The sequence below is a fragment of the Oncorhynchus masou genome, chromosome 33 (genome assembly GCF_036934945.1).
Source record: "Oncorhynchus masou masou isolate Uvic2021 chromosome 33, UVic_Omas_1.1, whole genome shotgun sequence".
NCBI lineage: Eukaryota > Metazoa > Chordata > Actinopteri > Salmoniformes > Salmonidae > Oncorhynchus > Oncorhynchus masou.
Window position 1 is genome coordinate 31841904 of NC_088244.1, and position 21366 is coordinate 31863269.

General features: G+C 42.7%; 2 protein-coding genes across 5 annotated transcripts in view; one reads left to right on the forward strand and one right to left on the reverse strand.

Moving 5' to 3' along the window:
* LOC135528268 (membrane-associated guanylate kinase, WW and PDZ domain-containing protein 2-like) overlaps positions 1-334 on the reverse strand; it is a 45815-nt gene extending 45481 nt beyond the window's left edge. For all 3 annotated transcript variants that reach the window (XM_064957235.1, XM_064957234.1, XM_064957233.1), the window contains exon 1: positions 103-334. The gene's annotated coding sequence lies outside the window, so the exon portion shown is untranslated. The remainder of the gene's footprint in view (positions 1-102) is intronic.
* A 2125-nt stretch (positions 335-2459) lies between these two features.
* Positions 2460-20844, forward strand: LOC135528269 (G-patch domain and KOW motifs-containing protein-like). 2 transcript variants are annotated; one of them, XM_064957236.1, is made up of 11 exons: positions 2460-2676; positions 10774-10967; positions 11101-11240; positions 16322-16428; positions 18073-18274; positions 18530-18662; positions 19321-19492; positions 19765-19876; positions 19999-20068; positions 20189-20274; positions 20415-20844. In XM_064957236.1, the coding sequence occupies exons 1-11, from the start codon at positions 2465-2467 to the stop codon at positions 20541-20543; spliced, it is 1557 nt and encodes a 518-aa protein (XP_064813308.1). In that variant the 5' UTR covers positions 2460-2464; the 3' UTR covers positions 20544-20844. The 2 variants fall into 2 exon arrangements, with proteins under 2 accessions (XP_064813308.1, XP_064813309.1); XM_064957237.1 differs by having other exon boundaries at positions 20419-20844.
* Positions 20845-21366: the final 522 nt, after the last annotated feature.

Here is a 21366-nt window from a genome sequence, read left to right on the forward strand (position 1 = left end):
ATGGCATGGGTGTTGAACTTAACATGTTTAACTCTTCACTTATTGGTTGGTAGCAGAAATGATAGGCTAACACACGAACCTCGTCCAGACAAGGATGCTCACCTTCATAATTCCTGCTTTCTTCTCGGCATATCCCTTTGCTTTTTATCTTCTTTTGATAAATCAGTTTGGTTGTAGACGTTAAACCGAATTTTTACACGGTAGTTGAGGCCAATGATGTAAAGAAAAGACACGCGGCGATATTGATTTTAACTGGACAGAGGTGTTACGGAACTGGAGATGCGATGCTGTCAGAGCGCGATAGCGATGCCTTGCGGCAGTTGAACAGGTCACAATTGCGTGGGACTTGAGCGTAATGTTCTCGGTCACAAAAAAGCAAAGAGAAACAATGATAACGCAAATGAGCACCAAGGGAAGTGGGGGCATGGGGGAGGGGAGGGGGGGTGAAGATGGGGGAAAAGAACCGCCTCTACAGTGCAGGCCTCCTGTATTATCCTTCACTTTATCTAGTTTGTCCGATCCGCTCATCTTTTAGCATTAGGCTAGTCTGATATGTCACAGTATGCTGAAGTTGAAGTAATGGACTAAACTTAAATAACACATTGGACTAACTCAGGTTGGGCATCGAATCTGCAACGCCTATTCTAATATAAAATAAAATATATATTAAAGGTACAATAGACTACTTTTCAGCCTAAAAAAATTAAAGTGGTTGGCTGCACAAGACTGTACATGTGGCGGCAGGAAGCCTAGTAGTTAAGAGCGTTGGGCCAGTAAGCTAAAGGTCGCTGATTCGAATCCCTGAGCCAACATGGTGCTGAACCCTGATATTTTGCCCTTGAGCAAGGCAGTTAACCCCAAACAACAACTGTTCTCTGGGCGCTGATGATGTCAATTAAGGCAGTCACGCACCTTTCTGATTCAGAGGGGTTAGGTTAAATGGGGAAGACACATTTCGGTAGAATGCATTCAGTTGTGCAACAGAAAATTCCCTATAATAAAGGCATTTTGTGAAATGTAGTGTCTAACAGTGGCATGTATTCATGGATTCCAAGGGAAGCCAGGCTCCCCCCAGCAATGTACCAATATATAAAAAAATAATAGATACAATCATGTATCTTTTGTCTATGTTTCACACTTTTCGTTCAATTCGCAAGAGGCTGAATGTATCCCACAGGAGAAAGCATCTGAGTGAGCGAAACAGCGCCCCGCTGTCTCTCTACGTGTAGGCCATCTATCTGATGTCTGGTCCAAACAAGTATGACATTGTTGCCGTCCCTAGCATTGAAGGCAAGGGAAGCCAGCGAGCATCTGGCCTCTCTTGACAAAAAAAGTATAACAAATTTTCCAATTAGCGTTGAGTAAACTGAGCAAAATCAACTGTGAATGGTCCTGGCCGCACCCAAAAAAAAGTGTTAGGGGAAGCCAGCTTGGATTTTGGCGTTACTCCTATCAAATCCCATTTTAGAGCATACATAATGGACAGAAAAATGTTGCATCTCGTTTTGTTGTCCTCAGGTGGCTAGCTAGCCTGCTAGCTAAAATTGTCCCGTTCCTAAATTAGCCATGGATGGAGATAGGGTTTTGGACTTGTGGTTTTACTTAATTCTCAGTACTGGAAAATGATTAGAATGGCGATTCAAGCATTTTAGCCAGGTAGCCTAGGACAACAAAAAATAAAAGTGCCTACTGTATGACAGAGTGATAGACCGTTTTGTCAACATGAAAGAGAGGAGGATGGCGTTTCTCTACCAGTAAGGTGAGTCAACATGTTTTCTATTTGCACGAATGCGCACACATACACACATACAGAAATCAGAACCATGGACAGCCACGTATTTAGCTTACATTGATTGGACTAAATCTTTTTTGTTATCTTTTAGTTGTCACTGTATTAGACTAAGCGGTCAGAAGTGATTTGTTGATGTTGAAGTTGAAATTGTGCTGGAATAGTGGAGGCAGCTCCTGCTTTCTTTGCAACTCTTTGTGGTTCTAAATCAATAGTTGTTTAGTGGTCCAAAAATGTCCAAAACATTAACTTCCTTGACCATGCTGTAGGTCATGTACCTATCTGTCACAATATGCTTTGCTACCTGGTTTTGTGAGAAAACAAAGGTGTGGTTGAATTTATTATTATTATTGTCTCGGCCTTTAGGCCTATATATCACGGTTGCAAGACATATGAATTAACAGACTATTGAGCAAACAACGCAATTACCCCAGTGATTTTACCCACGCACCGCTACTTGGTATCTAAACTGATCCATCAAATCGCGCTGTCCGTCCACATAAAACTGCATTACCCAAAACTCTATTTTCTCTCCTCATACATCGCAAAAAACATGGTCCGTGCATATCCCAATATATATCCCCCATCCCAAGTTTAAATGCAAAATGGTTATGCAAGGGTTATGTTTAGGTTCGGGACGTCCCAAGCATCCCATATAGCATTTGCCTTGCAAACATGGCGGCCTCTCAACAGGAGCAGAACAGCAGGAACGTTCCCGTTGACACATCAACATCTAATGCACATCAACAACAAGGAGAGAGGAAATCAGGGGCTATATCTTTTGGTTTTAGCAAAACTGTAAGTAAATTAAAATCTAGTCGGGATGAAGCTATCAAAGCAGATGAGCGAGATTATTTAACCGGAGTCGATGGGAAAGAATTGCTAAGGTAAGCTAACGTTAGTTAGCTTCTAATGTTGGTGTCTAAATACAGTTGCATTAATACATATTGTTGCCTAGTAGTCAGCTAATAACGTTACTAGCCTGTATGTTGAATAAACATGTTGCTGTCCCTTTATGTATTCGCTAGTTAGCTATGTATTTAGTCACCGGTAGGAAAGACTACGGTTTAGAAACTCTTTGCCGGTGGAGTTGTAGCTACATGCCGGTAGCTACATTTCTTCTTTGTTATTATGGCGGCCTGCAAAAAAATATTGGTGCATGTTACTATTCTGTAGTAGCATTGGCTACTATTCCCTTATATGAATTCATGACACTTTGTGAAAAATTGCCATACCAACTAACCCTGGCTGCACCCATTAAAACATCTACACAATTCTACTAATTTGGACCTATCTGATCCTTCTCAAGGCCAGCAGCCTGGAAGGATGGGACACTATTGGTCAAAACATGTAACTTTTCTGCAGTAAAATGTTGTACCTATTCTCTGTGAGTTTTACATTCCAATCCTGCGGTACAATTGACATCCATGGCCATTAACACCAAAAAAACAACCTTACGAAAACACATGCTATTCCTATCACTCTCTACTGGCCTCTGCCTACTCCCAGGAATCCTCTTAGGATCCCTCACCCTGGACCAGTCTTCTTCTATACTACTCTCTTCACTGCCTCAGCATACAGCACCTCCTGCACTACTCTTATCCTGGCAACCTGAACCTGCCTTTCTCTCTCTGGGCAGCTGTGATATCCAGCACCATGCGTACCCGTACAGTTTACACACACAATTTTTTTCCACAAATACACATTCCTTTGTCTCATGTCCTCCTGCACACCTCTCACATTTAGAGGTTTCCCTCCTACACACTGATTCCACATGACCATAAGCTTGACACCTAAAACACCGTAATGGATTTGGGACAAAAACTCTCACGGGATAACTGACACATCCTAACTTGGCTTTATCTGGTAACGCCTGCATCAAAACTCAAGAGTACAGACCGTGTCTTGTGTGTTGCACACCGCTCTCCAACGGGTTTGCATCGCACCAAATGGCAGGTGTCGCAGACACCGGGAAGCTTCAACTTCAGTTCATCCTCATCAACACTTAACGCCACTCCAGTTATCACTCCTTTCAACGGCACCCTGCTCCAGAGGAAAGCAAGTCACAGTTCTTGTCCCCAGTTACGTGGTGCAGAGCACACGCTCCTAGTGGACAGCATAAATGCATAAAATTCCACTTCGAGTCACTTTCACCCACCCAACATTCCCCAACCTAACACCACATGTGGATCTGCCAGAAGGCAATGATCCATTCTCTCCAAAAATCTCACTCACACTGGGCCAGAATCAACTCAGGACAAGGCTCAAACTCGGTGGTCTTCACCGCACCTACCACCGCAGTTAATTAATCTTCTCTCGTCATGTTCAATTTCCTTCTGTAGCTCTTCCAAAAGGTATATGTGATTCACCACTCCATATTCACTCAAGATATGTTCCACCTTTTTGTTTCTGTCTACCATCTTCACCTTCATCAGATCTTCCAGAAGGCATGTGCATTCCCCCATTCCATATTTACTTACAATGTGTTCCACTTTTCTCCTTTTTTTCCTGTCCGTTACCCCCACCTCAGAACCACAATGTCCATCCATAGCTACATTTCTTCTTCTTTGGGTTATATAGTGAACTACACGCAAAAAGGTGTATTGTCACCACCAACTGTGTGGGATGAAAATAAAAGATCCTAAAAGACAAATGTGGATTAAAAAAACTCATACCGTCTACCTGAAAATCACTCATCGACATGCTCCATGCCTCATCTGTTAAAACAAATTATCCATGTCAAATCCCTACTCAGTAGGAGCCTAGGAGGACAGCACATCTTCCATCGCCAATAACCTTTGTAAATCTTCCGCTGTGAATTCATGAAGCTCCAGATATTTTCCTGCTGCCCCAGATACCTTCCTGCCGCAGCCACAATGATGTCCTATTTATTTGAATTCCTTTATACTTGAGCTGTGCAGTTTCACAGTTGCATTGAACGCCACAACATCCTCCCGGGTGGCGCAGTGGTTAAGGGTGCTGTACTGCAGCGCCAGCTGTGCCATCAGAGACTTTGGGTTTGCGCCCAGGCTCTGTCGTAACCGGCCGCGACCGGGAGGTCCGTGGGGCGACGCACAATTGGCCTAGCGTCGTCCGGGTTAGGGAGGGCTTGGTCGGTAGGGATGTCCTTGTCTCATCGCGCACCAGCGACTCCTGTGGCGGGGAAGGGCGCAGTGCGCGCTAACCAAGGTTGCCAGGTACACGGTTTCCTCCGGCACATTGGTGCGGCTGGCTTCCGGGTTGGATGTGCGCTGTGTTAAGAAGCAGTGCGGCTGGTTGGGTTGTGTATCGGAGGACGCATGACTTTCAACCTTCGTCTCTCCCGAGCCCGTACGGGAGTTGTAGCGATGAGACAAGATAGTAGCTACTACAACAATTGGACACCACGAAATTGGGGAGAAAAGGGGGTAAAAATTCAACAACAAAAAAAGAAGAAAAAAAAGAACGCCACAACATCCACTTTCTTTACGTACATCATGCCCAGTTCTCTTGGTTGACAATTAGCCCTATTCACTATGGGCGTTGCTGCATCTACTATCATTTCTTCAACTTCACTTGCTCTTTGCAGATCTGATGGACCGCCCTAACTTTTGCCTCATCACCCTCCTTCACCCTTACAGGGCACTCCATGAACTCTATTGCAAAATGGATGTTCTTCACTCCAATCTTCTGTATACTCCACCAGTCTGCACACACTTAAAACATGGTCAAATTCTTTACACTTCCTGCACTGTAATGGTTTGGGGACAAAAGCTCTTAATGCGTACCTCAGCTTTACATGAGTAGGGAGGTGCTCATCATCAAATCTATAGAACCAAAATAATTTGAGTGTGAACTGCATTAAATGTACTGTATTATAAAGACTGGAATTACACACATCATTCAAACGCACTTCGTTCAAAAGCAGAAGAGAACATGCAATTCTGGTGCAGCACGTGTAGCCTACAGAGTTACAAGTATTTGCGAATTTGATTTTAATTTTGAAATATAATAGGGCCTATTTGTACAGTGCGTTCGGAAAGTATTCAGACCCCTTCCCCTTTTCCACATTTTGTTACATTACAGCCTTATTCTAAAATGGATTTAATAAATAAATAAAGCAAAAACAGTTTTTAATATAAATGTTTTTCAAATGTGTTAAAAAATAAAAATGGATACCTTATTTACAGACGTATTCAGACCCTTTGCTGTGAGACTCGAAATTGAGCTCAGGTGCATCCTGTTTCCATTGATCATCCTTGAGATGTTTCTACAACTTGATTGGAGTCCACCTGTGGTAAATTCAATTCATTGGACATGATTTAGAATGGCACACACCTGTCTATATAAAGGTCCCACAGTTGTCAGTGCATGTCAGAGCAAAAACCAAGCCATGAGGTCAAAGGAATTGTCCATAGAGCTCCGAGACAGGATTGTGTCGAGGCGCAGATCTGGGGAAGGGTACCACAACATTTCTGCAGCATTGAAGGTCCCCAAGAATCCAGTGGCCTCCATCATTCTTAAGTGGAAGAAGTTTGGAACCACCAAGACTCTTCCTAGAGCTGGTGGCCTGGCCGAACTGAACAATCATTGGGGAAGGGCCTTGGTCAGGGAGGTGACCAAGAAACCGATGGTCATTCTGACAGAGCTCCGGAGTTCCTCTGAACTTTCCAGAAGGACAACCATCTCTGCAGCACTTCATCAGGTCTTTATGGTAGAGTGGCCAGACAGAAGCCACTCCTCAGTGCCAAAAAGACACCTCAAAGGACTCTGACCATGAGAAACAAGATTCTCTGGTCTGATGAAACCCAGATTGAACACTTTGGCCTGATTGCCAAGTGTCACGTCTGGAGGAAACCAGGCACCGCTTATCGTCTGGCCAATACCATCCCTACGGTGAAGCATGGTGGTGGCAGCATCATGCTGTGGGGATGCTTTTTCAGCGGCAGGGACTGGGAGACTAGTTGGAATCGAGGGAAAGATGAAAGGAGCAGAGAGATCCTTGATGAAAATCTGCTCCAGAGCGCTCAGGACCTCAGACTGGGGTGAAGGTTCACTTTCCAACAGGACAACAACGCTAAGCACACAGCCAAGACAATGCAGGAGTGGCTTCGGGACAAGTGTCTGAATGTCCTTGAGTGGCCTAGCCAGAGCCCGGACTTGAACGCGATCGAATATCTCTGGAGAGGCCTGAAAATAGCTGTGCAGCGACGCTCCCCATCCAACCTGACAGAGCTTGAGAGAATTTGCAGAGAAAAATGGGAGAACCTCCCCAAATACAGGTGTGCCAAGCTTGTAGCGTCATACCCCAAAAGACTTAAGGCTGTAATTGCTGCCAAAGGTGCTTCAATAAATTACTGAGTAAAGGGTCTGAATACGTATGTAAATGTGATGTTTAAGTTTTTAATTTGCAAAAATGTATGAAACCAGTTTTTGCTTTGTCATTATGGGGTGTTGTGTGTAGATTTGATGAGGGGGGAAAAAACACAAATCCAATTTAGAATAGAGCTGTAATGTAACAAAATGTGGGAAAAAGTCAAGGGGTCTGAATGCACTGTATAATTAGTAGGCTGACTCGTGTATAAACCTTTTCATTATATTTCCCCTCAAGTTATTAGCCTACCTTTCTCTATTGCTGCTTCTTTCCTTCCTCGCTTTCAACAGTTAGATGAAGCAAGTTTTGTTGTCCTTATCTTCATTCTAATGACATCCTTGAATAGTATAGGGCTATAATTAAATGCAGAAGGATTTCACTTCTCTTCACAGATTGAATGGTTATGGGTCTGAATAAATAACTGCTAAAGCCTACCGCCATCGAGCGTCTCTTGGCTGCTGTATTTAACATTCAGCAAAAAAAAGAGCTTACTTCCCTCTTCCAATAGTCTATTGGTATAAGAAATGGTGAAAAAACAATGTCCAGTAAGCTATTCGAGTCTAGCTTTTCCTGTATGAGACTCCAAGAGTTAAGGAGTGTTCTTTTAAGGAGAGGCCAGCGGAGTACAGGTGCTTGCGTATTGCGCATGAGACAAAGGTTAGAAGCTTGAAGTCGGAAGTTTACATAAACTGAGTTTAAATGTATTTGGCTAAAGTATTTCACAATTCCTGACATTTAATCCCAGCCAAAATTCAGTTTTTAGGTCAGTTAGGATCACCACTTTATTTTAAGAATGTGAAATGTCAAAATAATAGTAGAGAATTATTTATTTCAGCTTTTATTTCTTTCATCACATTCCCGGTGGGTCAGACGTTTACATACACTCAATTAGTATTTGGTAGCATTGCCTTTAAATTGTTTAACTTGGGTCAAATGTTTCGGGCAGGCTTCCACAATCTTCCCACAATAAGTTGGGTGAATTTTGGCCCATTCCTCCCAACAGAGGTGGTGTAACTGAGTCAGGTTTGTAGGCCTCCTTGCTTGCACACACCTTTTCAGTTCTGCTCACACATTTTCTATAGGATTGAGGTCAGGGCTTTGTGATGGCCACTCCAATACCTTGACTTTGTTGTCCTTAAGCCATTTTGCCACAACTTTGGAATTATGTTTGGAGTCGTTGTCCATTTGGAAGACCCATTTGCGACCAAGCTTTAACTTCCTGACTGATGTCTTGAGATGTTGCTTCAATATATCCACATAATTTTCCTACCTCATGATGCCATCTATTTTGTGAAGTGCACCAGACCCTCCTGTAGCAAAGCACCCCTACAACATGATGCTGTCACCCCCGTGCTTCACAGTTGGGATGGTGTTCTTGTGCTTGCAAGCCTCCCCCTTTTTCCTCCTAACATAACGATGGTCATTATGCCCAAACAGTTATTTGTTTTGTTTCATCAGACCAGAGGACATTTCTCCAAAACGTATGATCTTTGTCCCCATGTGCGGTTCCAACCGTAGTCTGGCTTTTTTATAGCAGTTTTGGAGCAGTGGCTTCTTCCTTGCTGAGCGGTCTTTCAGGTTATGTCGAAATAGGACTTGTTTTACTGTGGATATAGATACTTTTGTACCCGTTTCCTCCAGCATCTTCACAAGGTCCTTTGCAGTTTTGGGATTGATTTGCACTCTTCACACCAAAGTACGTTCATCTCTAGGAGACGGAACGCGTCTCCTTCCTGAGCGGTATGACGGCTGCGTGGTCCCATGATGTTTATACTTGTGTACTATTGTTTGTACAGATTAATGTGGTACCTTCAGGTGTTTGGAAATTGCTCCCAAGAATGAACCAGACTTGTGGAGGTCTACAAATTTTTTTTTCCTGATTTCTTTTGATTTTCCAATGATGTCAAGCAAAGATTCACTGAGTTTGAAGGTATGCATTGAAATACATTCACAGGTACACCTCCAATTGATCCAAATGATGTCAATTAGCCTATCAGAAGCTTCTAAAGCCATGACATAATTTTCTGGAATTTTCCAAGCTGTTTAAAGGCACAGTTAACTTAGTGTATGTAAACTTCTGACCCACTGGAATTGTGATACAGGGAAATAATCTCTGTTAACAATTGTTGGAAAAATTACTTGTCATGCACAAAGTAGATATCCTAACCGACTTGCCCAAACTATAGTTTGTTAACAAGAAATTTGTGGAGTGGTTGAAAAACGAGTTTTAATGACTCCAAGTGTATGTAAACTTCCAACTTGCTGTGCCTTTTCCTCCACCCTCTCTCCTCCGTGACATGGAAACCGGTAAGTGTTCGAGGAGATGTCAATTCGTTAGTAAGCTAACTGAAGAGTTTCCTCCCCTCCTCGACGGAACATCTGAGAAGCAAGCAAGAATAAGCAAGTCATAGAAAGAATAAGGCTGTGACCTTGCGATTTCTCTTCAAAATAGAGGTCCCGCAATGAAGATGGTAAAAAATAATAATGGTCGAAATTTGTAAAATGTTATTAGGAAATGTTAGCAGACTTACATTTTACATTTAAGTCATTTAGCAGACGCTCTTATCCAGAGCGACTTACAAATTGGTGAATTCACCTTCTGACATCCAGTGGAACAGACACTTTACAACTTAAAATTTTATTTAACAATATCAAAAAAGGAAAATAGTTAATAGCCTTTATTATAATTATTATAATCAACTTTAGAAAACACATTTAAATCACTTTGTTATTTAGCCCATTCACATTGCACGATGTTCAGTATGTTTTACACAAGCCATTTTTGTCCACATTCACCAGAACAACTGCCCCCTGTCATTGAACCCACAAAGTTCAAGGCCGACCTCGGTACTGCAGGCATTGTTTGCAGTGAACAGAATCCCCCATTCTAGTGAAGGGGAAAATGGTAATCTTCGTGGTCCATCTTCATGTAAATAAATACATTTCTTGAAGACAATCACAGTACCAATAATTGCTTCTATTACATCAGATGTATTTCCTTGAACCAATTATTTTAAAGAAGTTATAAGGAAAAGTAATACGGATAATTGACTTTGTATCTAATGGCAGCCTGCAGTATCTTGAGATACTCAATGAGAGGGGGCAGTACTGAGCTAGCTTGCAACGTTACTTTCTGGAGTAGCTTAAACTCAAATGTATGTCTCCATGAATTTACCACATTAAGACACCATCTTAACCGACTCCCTTGGCTTCAAATGCACTATTGAGTCTACACATAGGAATGAATGGTGTCACCTGATCGATGGCTTTTTCCATTCATATAAACAGTCATTGAGGTTCCCCTCTCGCGGCCTCTCCTCGATTTACCTTTGCGTCCTCCTTTTGAAATGGGTCAATCTAATTGAGAAAAGGCCTGGGGGTGCGTCCCAATATCTACTTTCTCCTGAAATGTGTACAATCCCTCACTACTTCCCAAAGAATCTGGATTGGTGGAGCCATGGGCTCGTGGGAATTTTCACGATATCTTATACCAGTCATTTCCTTTCAAGTCAGTGAAGGAAAGCAAACCAGTGCACCCTTTGGGAGGAAGGAGAGATAATTGGGACATAGCTTTGCAAAGGCTATTGTTGTCTAGTTAGTAAATTCCTTCTACCTCCTTTGTCTGTCTTAGTATCAAGCCTGTGGAGAAGCCGAAGGAGCTGATCATTCCACTCATCCAAAGGAATCGCTGGTGCAGCAGGCAGGAAAACAAAGCTGGCCAGGTCCAGGGGCACGGTGATGGAGGGGGGGATAAGGCCAAAACACAACCCCCCTCTCAGGAGCAGGACTCAGTGGAATCACAGGCTGTCAAAGAAATTATTGAAGGTGCATGTCTGTGTGTCACCTTCAGTTACTACTTCAGTGAAGATAGCCACTCAGAAATTAGCACCTTATCCTAATGTTGTGAATCCACCATTAATACTTGAATCACTCTTTCAATATCACATCTCTCTTTCAGAATCTCAGAGGCAGCTTGACCAGTGGAAAAATGGGGACCAAGCAGACCCCAACCTCACCATCCCCCTGCTGATGCAGAACCAGGCTCCACAGGGGTTTGAGGATGGAGACCACGTCAAGGTGGACCTGCGACCAGAGTCTGTAAGTATGGGGCGAGGGTCAGAGGAACCTTATCCGTTACCATCTGGTTCTTGGGTCTTGTTGTGTCAATAGACTGTGAAGTAAATTCAATGCATTTTCACAGCAAATGTTATGTGTGAAGTCAAATTAGGACGGGCAACTTTAACAGAGAGCGACTGAAAGTTGTGTCAGGTTACGAGAGAGAAGTTGATTCCTAAACAGAGATGGAAAGTTATGATAAGAATGAGTGAATGAGAGCGCGCAATGGATTAACAAGTGTGTGAAAGTCAGATCAACAGAATGTCTGCGAATACAGATGGAGGTGGACTGACCTGTTTAACTGGGACTGAAACCAGAGACTGTGTGAAAGTGCTGACCGCAGGATATTTCCACCAAACCGTGCCAACAGAGAAGTGTGTGTGTGTGTGCATGACACGAACTCACTTCAGATCTGACAGCATCTTACGAACGAGATGACACTGGCTTGCCCTCCCTCTCCCTAGAGACCAACAGTCATCTTTCTTTGTGCATCTCTTCCTCATCACCCATCCGCCACCCTCTCATCACTGTCATCTCACATCTGTCTTGACTCTAGATACAGGGCCTTCAGAAAGTATTCATACCCCTTGACATTTTTGAAGTTACAGCCTGAATTACATTTTTTAATTATTTTTTTGTCACTGACCTACAGACAATGCCCCATAATGTCATTTCAATTATGTTTTTTGAATAAAAAAAAGGTAAAGTAATGAAAAGCTGAAATGTCTTGAGTCAATAACTATTCAACCCCCTTTGTTATGGAAAGCCTAAATAACTTCAGGAGTAAACATGTGCTTAACAAGTCACACAATGGACTCACTGTGTGTGCAAAAATATTGTTTAACATTGTTTTTTTTAATGACTACCTCATCTCTGTACCCCACACACACAATTATCTGTAAGGTCCCTCAGTCAAGCAGTGAATTTCAAACACAGATTCGACCAGGAAGGTTTTCCAATGCCTCGCAAAGGGCACCTATTGGTAGATGGGGAATATATACAGTGGGGTAAAAAAGTATTTGGTCAGCCACCAATTGTGCAAGTTCTCCCACTTAAAAAGATGAGAGGTCTGTAATTTTCATCATAGGCACACTTCAACTATGACAGACAAAATGAGGGGAAAAAATCCAGAAAATCACATTGTAGGATTTTTTATGAATTTATTTGCAAATTATGGTGGAAAATAAGTATTTGGTGAATAACAAAAGTTTATCTCAATACTTTGTTATATACCCTTTGTTGGCAATGACAGATGTCAAACATTTTCTGTAAGTCTTCACAAGGTTTTCACACACTGTTGCTGGTATTTTGGCCCATTCCTCCATGCAGATCTCCTCTAGAGCAGTGATGTTTTGGGGCTGTTGCTGGGCAACACAGACTTTCAACTCCCTCCAAAGATTTTCTATGGGGTTGAGATCTGGAGACTGGCTAGGCCACTCCAGGACCTTGAAATGCTTCTTACGAAGCCACTCCTTCGTTGCCCGGGCGGTGTGTTTGGGATCATTGTCATGCTGAAAGACCCAGCCACGTTTCATTCTCAATGCCCTTGCTGATGGAAGGAGGTTTTCACTCAAAATCTCACGATACATGGCCCCATTCATTCTTTCCTTTACACGGATCAGTCGTCCTGGTCCCTTTGCAGAAACACTGCCCCAAAGCACGATGTTTCCACCCCCATGCTTCACAGTAGGTATGGTGTTCTTTGGATGCAACTCAGCATTCTTTGTCCTCCAAACATGACGAGTTGAGTTTTTACCAAAAAGTTATATCTTGGTTTCATCTGACCATATGACATTCTCCCAATCTTCTTCTGGATCATCCAAATGCTCTCTAGCAAACTTCAGATGGGCCTGGACATGTACTGGCTTAAGCAGGGGGACACGTATGGCACTGCAGGATTTGAGTCCCTGGCGGCGTAGTGTGTTACTGATGGTAAGCTTTGTTACTTTGGTCCCTGCTCTCTGCAGGTCATTCACTAGGTCCCCTCGTGTGGTTCTGTGATTTTTGCTCACCGTTCTTGTGATCATTTTGACCCCACGGGGTGAGATCTTGCGTGGAGCCCCAGATTGAGGGAGATTATCAGTGGTCTTGTATGTCTTCCATTTCCTAATAATTGCTCCCACAGTTGATTTCTTCAAACCAAGCTCCTTACCTATTGCAGATTGTCTTCCCAGCCTGGTGCAGGTCTACAATTTTGTTTCTGGTGTCCTTTGACAGCTCTTTGGTCTTGGCCATAGTGGAGTTTGGAGTGTGACTGTTTGAGGTTGTGGACAGGTGTCTTTTATACTGATAACAAGTTCAAACAGGTGCCGTTAATACAGGTAACGAGTGGCGGACAGAGGAGCCTCTTAAAGAAGAAGTTACAGGTCTGTGAGAGCCAGAAATCTTGTTTGTTTGTCGGTGACCAAATACTTATTTTCCACCGTAATTTGCTAATAAATTCATTAAAAATCCTACAATGTGATTTTCTGGATTTTCTTTTCTCATTTTGTCCATCATAGTTGAAGTGTACCTATGATGAAAATTACAGGCCTCTCATCTTTTTAAGTGGGAGAACTTGCACCATTGGTGGCTGACTAAATACTTTTTTGCCCCACTGTATATATATTTTTTAAGCAGACATCCCTTTGAGCATGGTGAAGTTATTAATTTCACTTTGGATGGTGCATCACTACACCCAGTCACTAAAATGATACAGGCATCTTTCCTAACTACGTTTGCCAGAGAGGAAGGAAACCGCTCGGGGATTTCACCATGAGGCCAATGGCGACTTTGAAACAGTTATAAAGCTTTAATGATTTGATAGAAAACTGAGGATGGATCAACAACATTGAAGTTACTCCACAATACTAACCTAATTGACAGTGAAAAGAAGGAAGCCTGTAGCATATTAAACTATTCCAAAACATGTATCCTGTTTGCAAAAAGGTACTAAATTAATACTGCCAAAAATGTGGCAAAGCAATTAGCTTTTTGTTCTGAATACAAAGTGTTGTGTTTGGGGCAAATACAACACATTCTTGCTCACACTCTTGCTGCTGGTGAGTCTGATCCACCTCTACGCAGACGACACCATTCTGTATACTCCTGGCCCTTCTTTGGACACTGTGTTAACAACCCTCCAGGTGAGATTCAATGCCATTACAACTCTCCTTCCGTGGCCTCCAATTGCTCTTAAAGACAAGTAAAACTAAATGCATGCTCTTCAACAGATCGCTGCCTGCACCTGCCCGCCTGTCCAACATCACTACTCTGGACGGCTCTGACTTAGAATATGTGGACAACTACAAATACCTAGGTGTTTGGTTAGACTGTAAACTCTCCTTCCAGACCCACATCAAACATCTCCAATCTAAAGTTAAATATAGAATTGGCTTTCTATTAAGCAACAAAGCATCCTTCACTCATGCTGCCAAACATACCCTTGTAAAACTGACCATCCTACCAATCCTCAACTTCGGCGATGTCATTTACAAAATAGCCTCCAATACCCTACTCAATAAATTGGATGCAGTCTATCACAGTGCCATCCGTTTTGTCACCAAAGCCCCATATATTTCCCACTACTGCGACCTGTACGCTCTCGTTGGCTGGCCCTCGCTTAATACTCGTCGCCAAACCCACTGGCTCCAGGTCATCTATAAGACCCCTTTAGGTAAAGTCCCCCCTTATCTCAGCTTGCTGGTCACCTTAGCAGCACCCACCTGTAGCATGCGCTCCAGCAGATATATCTCTCTGGTCACCCCCAAAACCAATTCTTCCTTTGGCTGCCTCTCCTTCCATTTCTCTGCTGCCAATGACTGGAACAAACTACAAAAATCTCTGAAACTCAGAGCAGCTCACAGATTACTGCACCTATACATAGCCCAACTATAGTTTAGCCCAAAACAACTACCTCTTTCCCTACTGTATTTATTTTATTTTTATTTTGCTCCTTTGCACCCCATTATTTCTATCTCCTCTACTTTGCAAATTCTTCCACTGCAAATCAACCATTCCAGTGTTTTACTTGCTATATTGTATTTACTTTGCCACCATGGCCTTTTTTTTTGCCTTTACCTCCCTTATCACTCCTAACTTGCTCACATTGTATATAGACTTATTTTTCTACTGTATTATTGACTGTATGTTTGTTTTACTCCATGTGTAACTCTGTTGTTGTACGTGTCAAACGGCTTTGCTTTATCTTGGCCAGGTCGCAATTGTAAATGAGAACTTGTTCTCAACTAGCCTACCTGGTTAAATAAAGGTGAAATAATAAAAAATTACATATTTTCAAGCATAAGTGGTGGCTGCATCATGTTATGGGTATGCTTGTAATCACTAAGGACTGGGGGGTTTTTCCAAGACAAAAAATAAACTAAGGGAGCTAAGCACAGAAAAAATCCTAGAGGAAAACCTGGTTCAGTTTGCTTTCCACCAGACTGTGGGAAATTAATTCTACAAAGTATTGACTGGGGGTGTGAATACTTATGTAAATGAGATTTCAGTATTTCATTATGGGTTATTGTGTGTAGATGGGTGAGAATTATTCTTTATTTATTTTGAATGTAGGCTGTAACACAACAATGTGGAATAAGTCAAGGGGTATGAATACTTTCTGAATGCACCGTATTAGGGAGGGGCTGAGGAGCTGGCTCATTCCACCTCTATGCTTCTCCCACTATTGTGTGATCCCAGCTTCCCCTAGAGCAGACAGAGCCCATAAGGGAATTAGTGAGGAGCATGGCACGGGGACAGACAGCACCCACAATAATGACAGCGGCATGTCTCTACACTGCTGTGATGTGGTTGGTGACCTCAGTCAACTTGGTCTGACTGAGTCTGTCAGCCTAGAGCCAAAGGATTGTATAACAACAACATTGGAATCAGCTATTTCTGTCTGTGTATGAAGTCCGGACATACACAAGCATCTGTCAGTCTATAGAAACACTATCTGGCAGGCTGACACAAATGACAATCAGATGTACAGAGCATTAGACTGTACCAGTAGGTGTGTAAACAGACATCACTCTTTTTCTCACTATCTGAGACTGCATATAGAATGTGACGTGTGTCTTCAGTCCACAGAGGCAGACTATGACAGTGTTCCCGTGGAGGTGTACGGGTTAGCCATGCTGAAGGGGATGGGCTGGAAGACCGGAGAGGGCATCGGGCGGACCTTCAAACAGTGCGTATTCTCTCTCATAGTCAAGTCTTCATCCCCAATCTCTGTGTTATTTTGAATGCCTTTAAAATATCTGGTTTGCTATGTCTGCTTTATTTATAATGCCAATATTATCCACTCTTGTTGCTTCATGTTTTTGGCATCGGACTTATATTACAGAAAATAAGTAATGACATAAGATGATTATGCTGTTTTCCCCAGAGTACAGTAAATAATGTAGTTTTAGTAATGCAATCTTACTGTGGTTGGCCACTGTTGTTTTTAATCTTCAAGCCCATCTGTTTGCTAGTCTGCAAATATAAACCCATTGACTCATAGGCATAGGGGTCGACCTCATCCCATTATACTTCCTAGTTCACTCCCACCCAGGGTTGACAGTAAGCCGTAACGGTCCGGTACAAAGTCCCAGCAAAGCAAATAGTGTGGGGTACGCAATACCTGTAAAACATGAGCCTATCACGATCATTAATACACAGATTCCATGAAAACTGTAGGCTATTACACTTTATCATGACCGCATGGGAAAGGATCTAATTGACTTGTGTAGACCTAATGAATGGGCAATTGTCAATGTCATTCATAACACTTTTTGGTGTTTGGTAAGTGATGTCTCTCTACTTTTCGGCCTATCAAATGGCACTGTATGGACGCGGGAATTATTTTAGAGGGGAGTAGCCTAATAGTTAGAATAGGAACTGAAGTCTGGACACTGACTGTAGGCCTCACATGTAGCCTATTATAATGTTAACTTCTGCTGAATGAAGTGTTCCTCGCAGTAAAATTACAGAACAAATCTACATTTTGTCTCGGGAATAGGAGTAGAGAAATAGGATTCCTTTCAGCATCTTGAAAGAATGAAAATATGCGCTTAGGGACCTGTTGTGTAGCCTAAACGAGCAATTTCTTTCAGCAACTTTAAAGCTGACAGTTTCATTTTCAACCACATAAAATATGCATCCAAGATGAACTGAAATACTCTCAGAAACATGTTGGATCGTTTTCAAAGCTTTTGATTTCCCTGAAACCGGCGTCATTTGGAAATCACCATTGTCCCTAAATCCTCGCTCCGTGAGAGAAGCAGGAATGAAAGAACTGTACCGATGTCAACTAGATTGTTGATGATGCATTGATCATTCTTTCGATTTATGACATTGTTCTGGGGAGCAAGGCTTTATTTAGAATTCTAGACAAGCATCAAGTAATGACAGAAGAGAAGCTGCATGTAGGCTATCTAATTATAGACAAGTTGACTAACAAAATGTTGGAAATTATAATCACAAAAAGATCTGAATGAGGCTGAAAAACCACCGTCCTTGAGTAACATGCACATGTAGACTACATGAGCCTTTTTGAAGTAATTGTTTGACAATCAGATGAATGCATGACCGGTTGTGTTTATGCCACATGAAAAGGTAGGCTAATACATTTTTAAAAGTTAAAGGACAAATCTTTGACTATTAGGCCCATAGAGATGCTATGAAATGAATACAGATTCCATATGTCATTCAATGATTACGCCCATAACAATAAAAAATAAAGTAGACTTTAAAAAGCTCATTCACACACAGGAGGGACCCCGTACCAGGAAGAATCTACTTTCACCCTGCTCCCACCTAATATCTCTCTCTCTCTCCCCTCTCGCTCTAGGGATGTGAAGCCCATAGAGCATCAGCTGAGGCCGAAGGGTCTGGGTCTGGGAGCTGACCGCTCTGCTATACGGGACCTGGAGCCCAGCAGGCCCCGGAGGCCTCCAAAGCCAGGTGATGAGCGGAAGGAGGAGACCCTGGTCCTGGGGCCTGGAGGCCATGTGCTGGTGGAGTCTGGAGCACACAAGGACCTGTACGGGAAGGTGAGATATCTGGCTTTGTTTGTCTGGACTCTCTGGAACTACAGAAAGCAACAGCAATCTCCTGAGAACATGACACTGTGGCATATCACTATCTCGTAGGCCATCTTCGGCGTCATAGTTGTTGTTTCAGAGCAAGACAATTAGCTTTACTTTGCTCACATGTAACTGTCTCTCTACTTGTGCCTTTGCACACTGATGGAAAGTTTTGTCTCCTCGCAACACCCCTCCTATTGCCCCAACATTTCTATGTTACAGATTGAAGGAGTTGATCCGGACAATGCACGAGTAGTGGTCAAGCTTGCGATTGGTAGCAAGACTGTGACAATCAGTCAATATGCACTGAAACTGGTTGACCGCACAGAATATGACAAAAACGGCAAAGACCTCGGTAAGTCTCTCCTACCACCGTGTCAGTTTTGTGATTGCTCTCTGAAATGACATTGAACCTGTTTACCGTAAAATATTGGAATAATTTAGTTGAGCAAACAGATGTCATTCAGGGTCATGGAAATGTTCTTTCCATGACTATTTCCAATTGTTGTCTTGGCAACACTGAGACACCCACTCACTACATGGATGGAAGGTTCTAGACCAGAACAAGGGGGGAAAAAACAGCCGAAGGGCAGACTGGTCTGTTGTTGAGTGATGAGCTGGGCTGATTCCACAGGCCCTCTCTCTCTCCTTTAGCCTAGTGACATTTGAGCCTCTGTGTGAAAAGGAGCCATATGGCCTTTTACCATTCCAACCCAAAACAGCCATGCTGTCACTGCTCTTATTGTCAGTAATCAGAAGGACCCGTTTCTGGAGTGGAGGGAGGTTCACACATAAGCAATGGCTGTCAAATATACACTGGTACTGTTGTTTGTGAACGGGCAAATTGTACTGCTCTCATGTGACTTATTTGTTATTGCTGAATAGGTCAATATGTATCGGCACTACCACAGCAATAATGCAGATGAGACTGCTTGAACATTGTGATGAAACTGTTTAATGGAGCCCCTTTGTTCGTGACGTTGCAATTGTAACACTATCTTTCTACCAATCAGGTCGCCTCAGCAGGGCCCACAAAGAGAAGGAGAAGGAGCAGCAGAGACGGGAGGAGAAAGAGAGGAGGAGTAATAAGGAAGAGGAGAGGAAGAAAAGTAGATCTTCTGAGAGGGACAGGGATGGAGGGAAGGACCAGAGAAAAAGGAAACACCGGGATTCTAGTCAGGACAGGTAGAGGATCCTGAAAATATGGGATGAGGTTGGAAGTGTAGGATTCATAAAAAAAATATATATATATATCTCTCTCTCACTCACTCAAGAGGTTAACTAATGACTTGGATTAGTTCATGTTGGATTATCGTACTGCTTCATAAATTTTCAATCTAAAGCAATTATTTACTCATACCATTTCATTTGATAACGCATAATGAAATGATTTGAGAGTAAATAATTGCTTCAAATTTAAAAAAAAATGTTTATCACCTTTTCCCTTCTCTCCTTAGAGAGAAGCCCCAGGCAAAGCTACCTCCTGCTGCCCCCTCCTGGCTCCAGAGGGACCTGAAAGTTCGCTTTGTAGATAAAGCCTTCAAAGGGGGAAAATACTACAATTCAAAGGTATTAACACTAGGGGCACCTGTACACAATTCATTGCCTGTTGACACTTTACAGCCCACTACAGTTCTGGGTTGTTGATCTTCAGAATCCGTTTAATGAATGTCCTATGCTGTTTTTTGAAGATGCGAATAGAGGATGTCTTGTCGCCAAACATCTGTGTGTGTCGTACTGAGGAGGGCAGATTCTTAGATGGTGAGTTCAAGGTTTACTGCTGAATTACGTTCTACCTACTCCAACCCATATTCTTTTAACTGGTGTTCCCTCATCTAATTTTTCCTTCAATGATGCCCGTATGTCTTCATGATAACATAGATGTGAAACAGACGATGCTGGAGACCATTGTGCCAAAGACTGACTCTGAGGACATCATGGTTGTACTTGGCGAACACAGAGGGCAGGTGAGTGAGTGGATGGGTTCATCGTTATCACTTTGCCTGTAAAATATCCACGCGGGATTTGTTTCATTACGGATTGGATTGAAGCAGTACAAAATGTTAAATATTGAAGTGTCTGTAGTTAATGACATGGTGTGTTCCAGGTAGGTCGTATCCTCCAGAGGGACCGAGACAGGAGCAGAGCCATGGTGCAGCTGGACAGATATGAGGAGAAAGTCTTCACCCTGGACTATGACTCCATCTGCCATTACGTAGGAGGGGGAGATCACTGACCCCCTCCGCTTTTACCATATAACTAGTGATGTACTGTTAAAATATTGGTGGGGGAATAAAGTAACTCTCCCTATACGTTCGATGCAGTTTTCCCACATTAGGTGGGTAAACGCTTGCGCAAAATAAAATTTGCGTAAACCGCAAGAGCGTTTATCCTCCACTTTCAACACTGATCTCAACCTGCCCCAAACATATGTCGTTTTCATTTTACAAAGTTTGGTCATAAAATGCAAGAGTGTGTATGTACAGTGAGTAACTTTTGTCAGTGTATCTTTGTAATAAAATCATGTCAACAGCAAAGCCATTTTGTCCTGACTCAAGTGGCAATATTACAACAGTAATGGCATAATCATGCTGTTGGCAATACACACACACACACACAGTTGAAGTTTACATAGGTTGGAGTCTAACTCATTTTTCAACCACTCCACAAATTTCTTGTTAACAAACTAGTTTTGCCAAGTCAGGACATCTACTTTGTGCATGACAAGTCATTTTTCCAATATTGTTGAGACAGATTTTCACTATCACAATTCCAGTGGGTCAGAAGTTTACATACACAAAGTTGACTGAAGACCTCAAAGTCTGGATCAGATGGTGTCAAGCGTGTGTGGCGGCAACCAGGTGAGGAGTACAAAGACGACTGTAGACAAGACACACTTAAGCATGGTGGTGGGAGTGTCATGGTCAGGGGCTGCAAGAGCGCTGCTGGCACTGGGGAGCTACAGTTCATTGAGGGAACCATGAATGCCAACATGTACTGTGACATACTGAAGCAGAGCATGATCCCCTCCCTTCGGAGACTGGGCCGCAGGGCAGTAT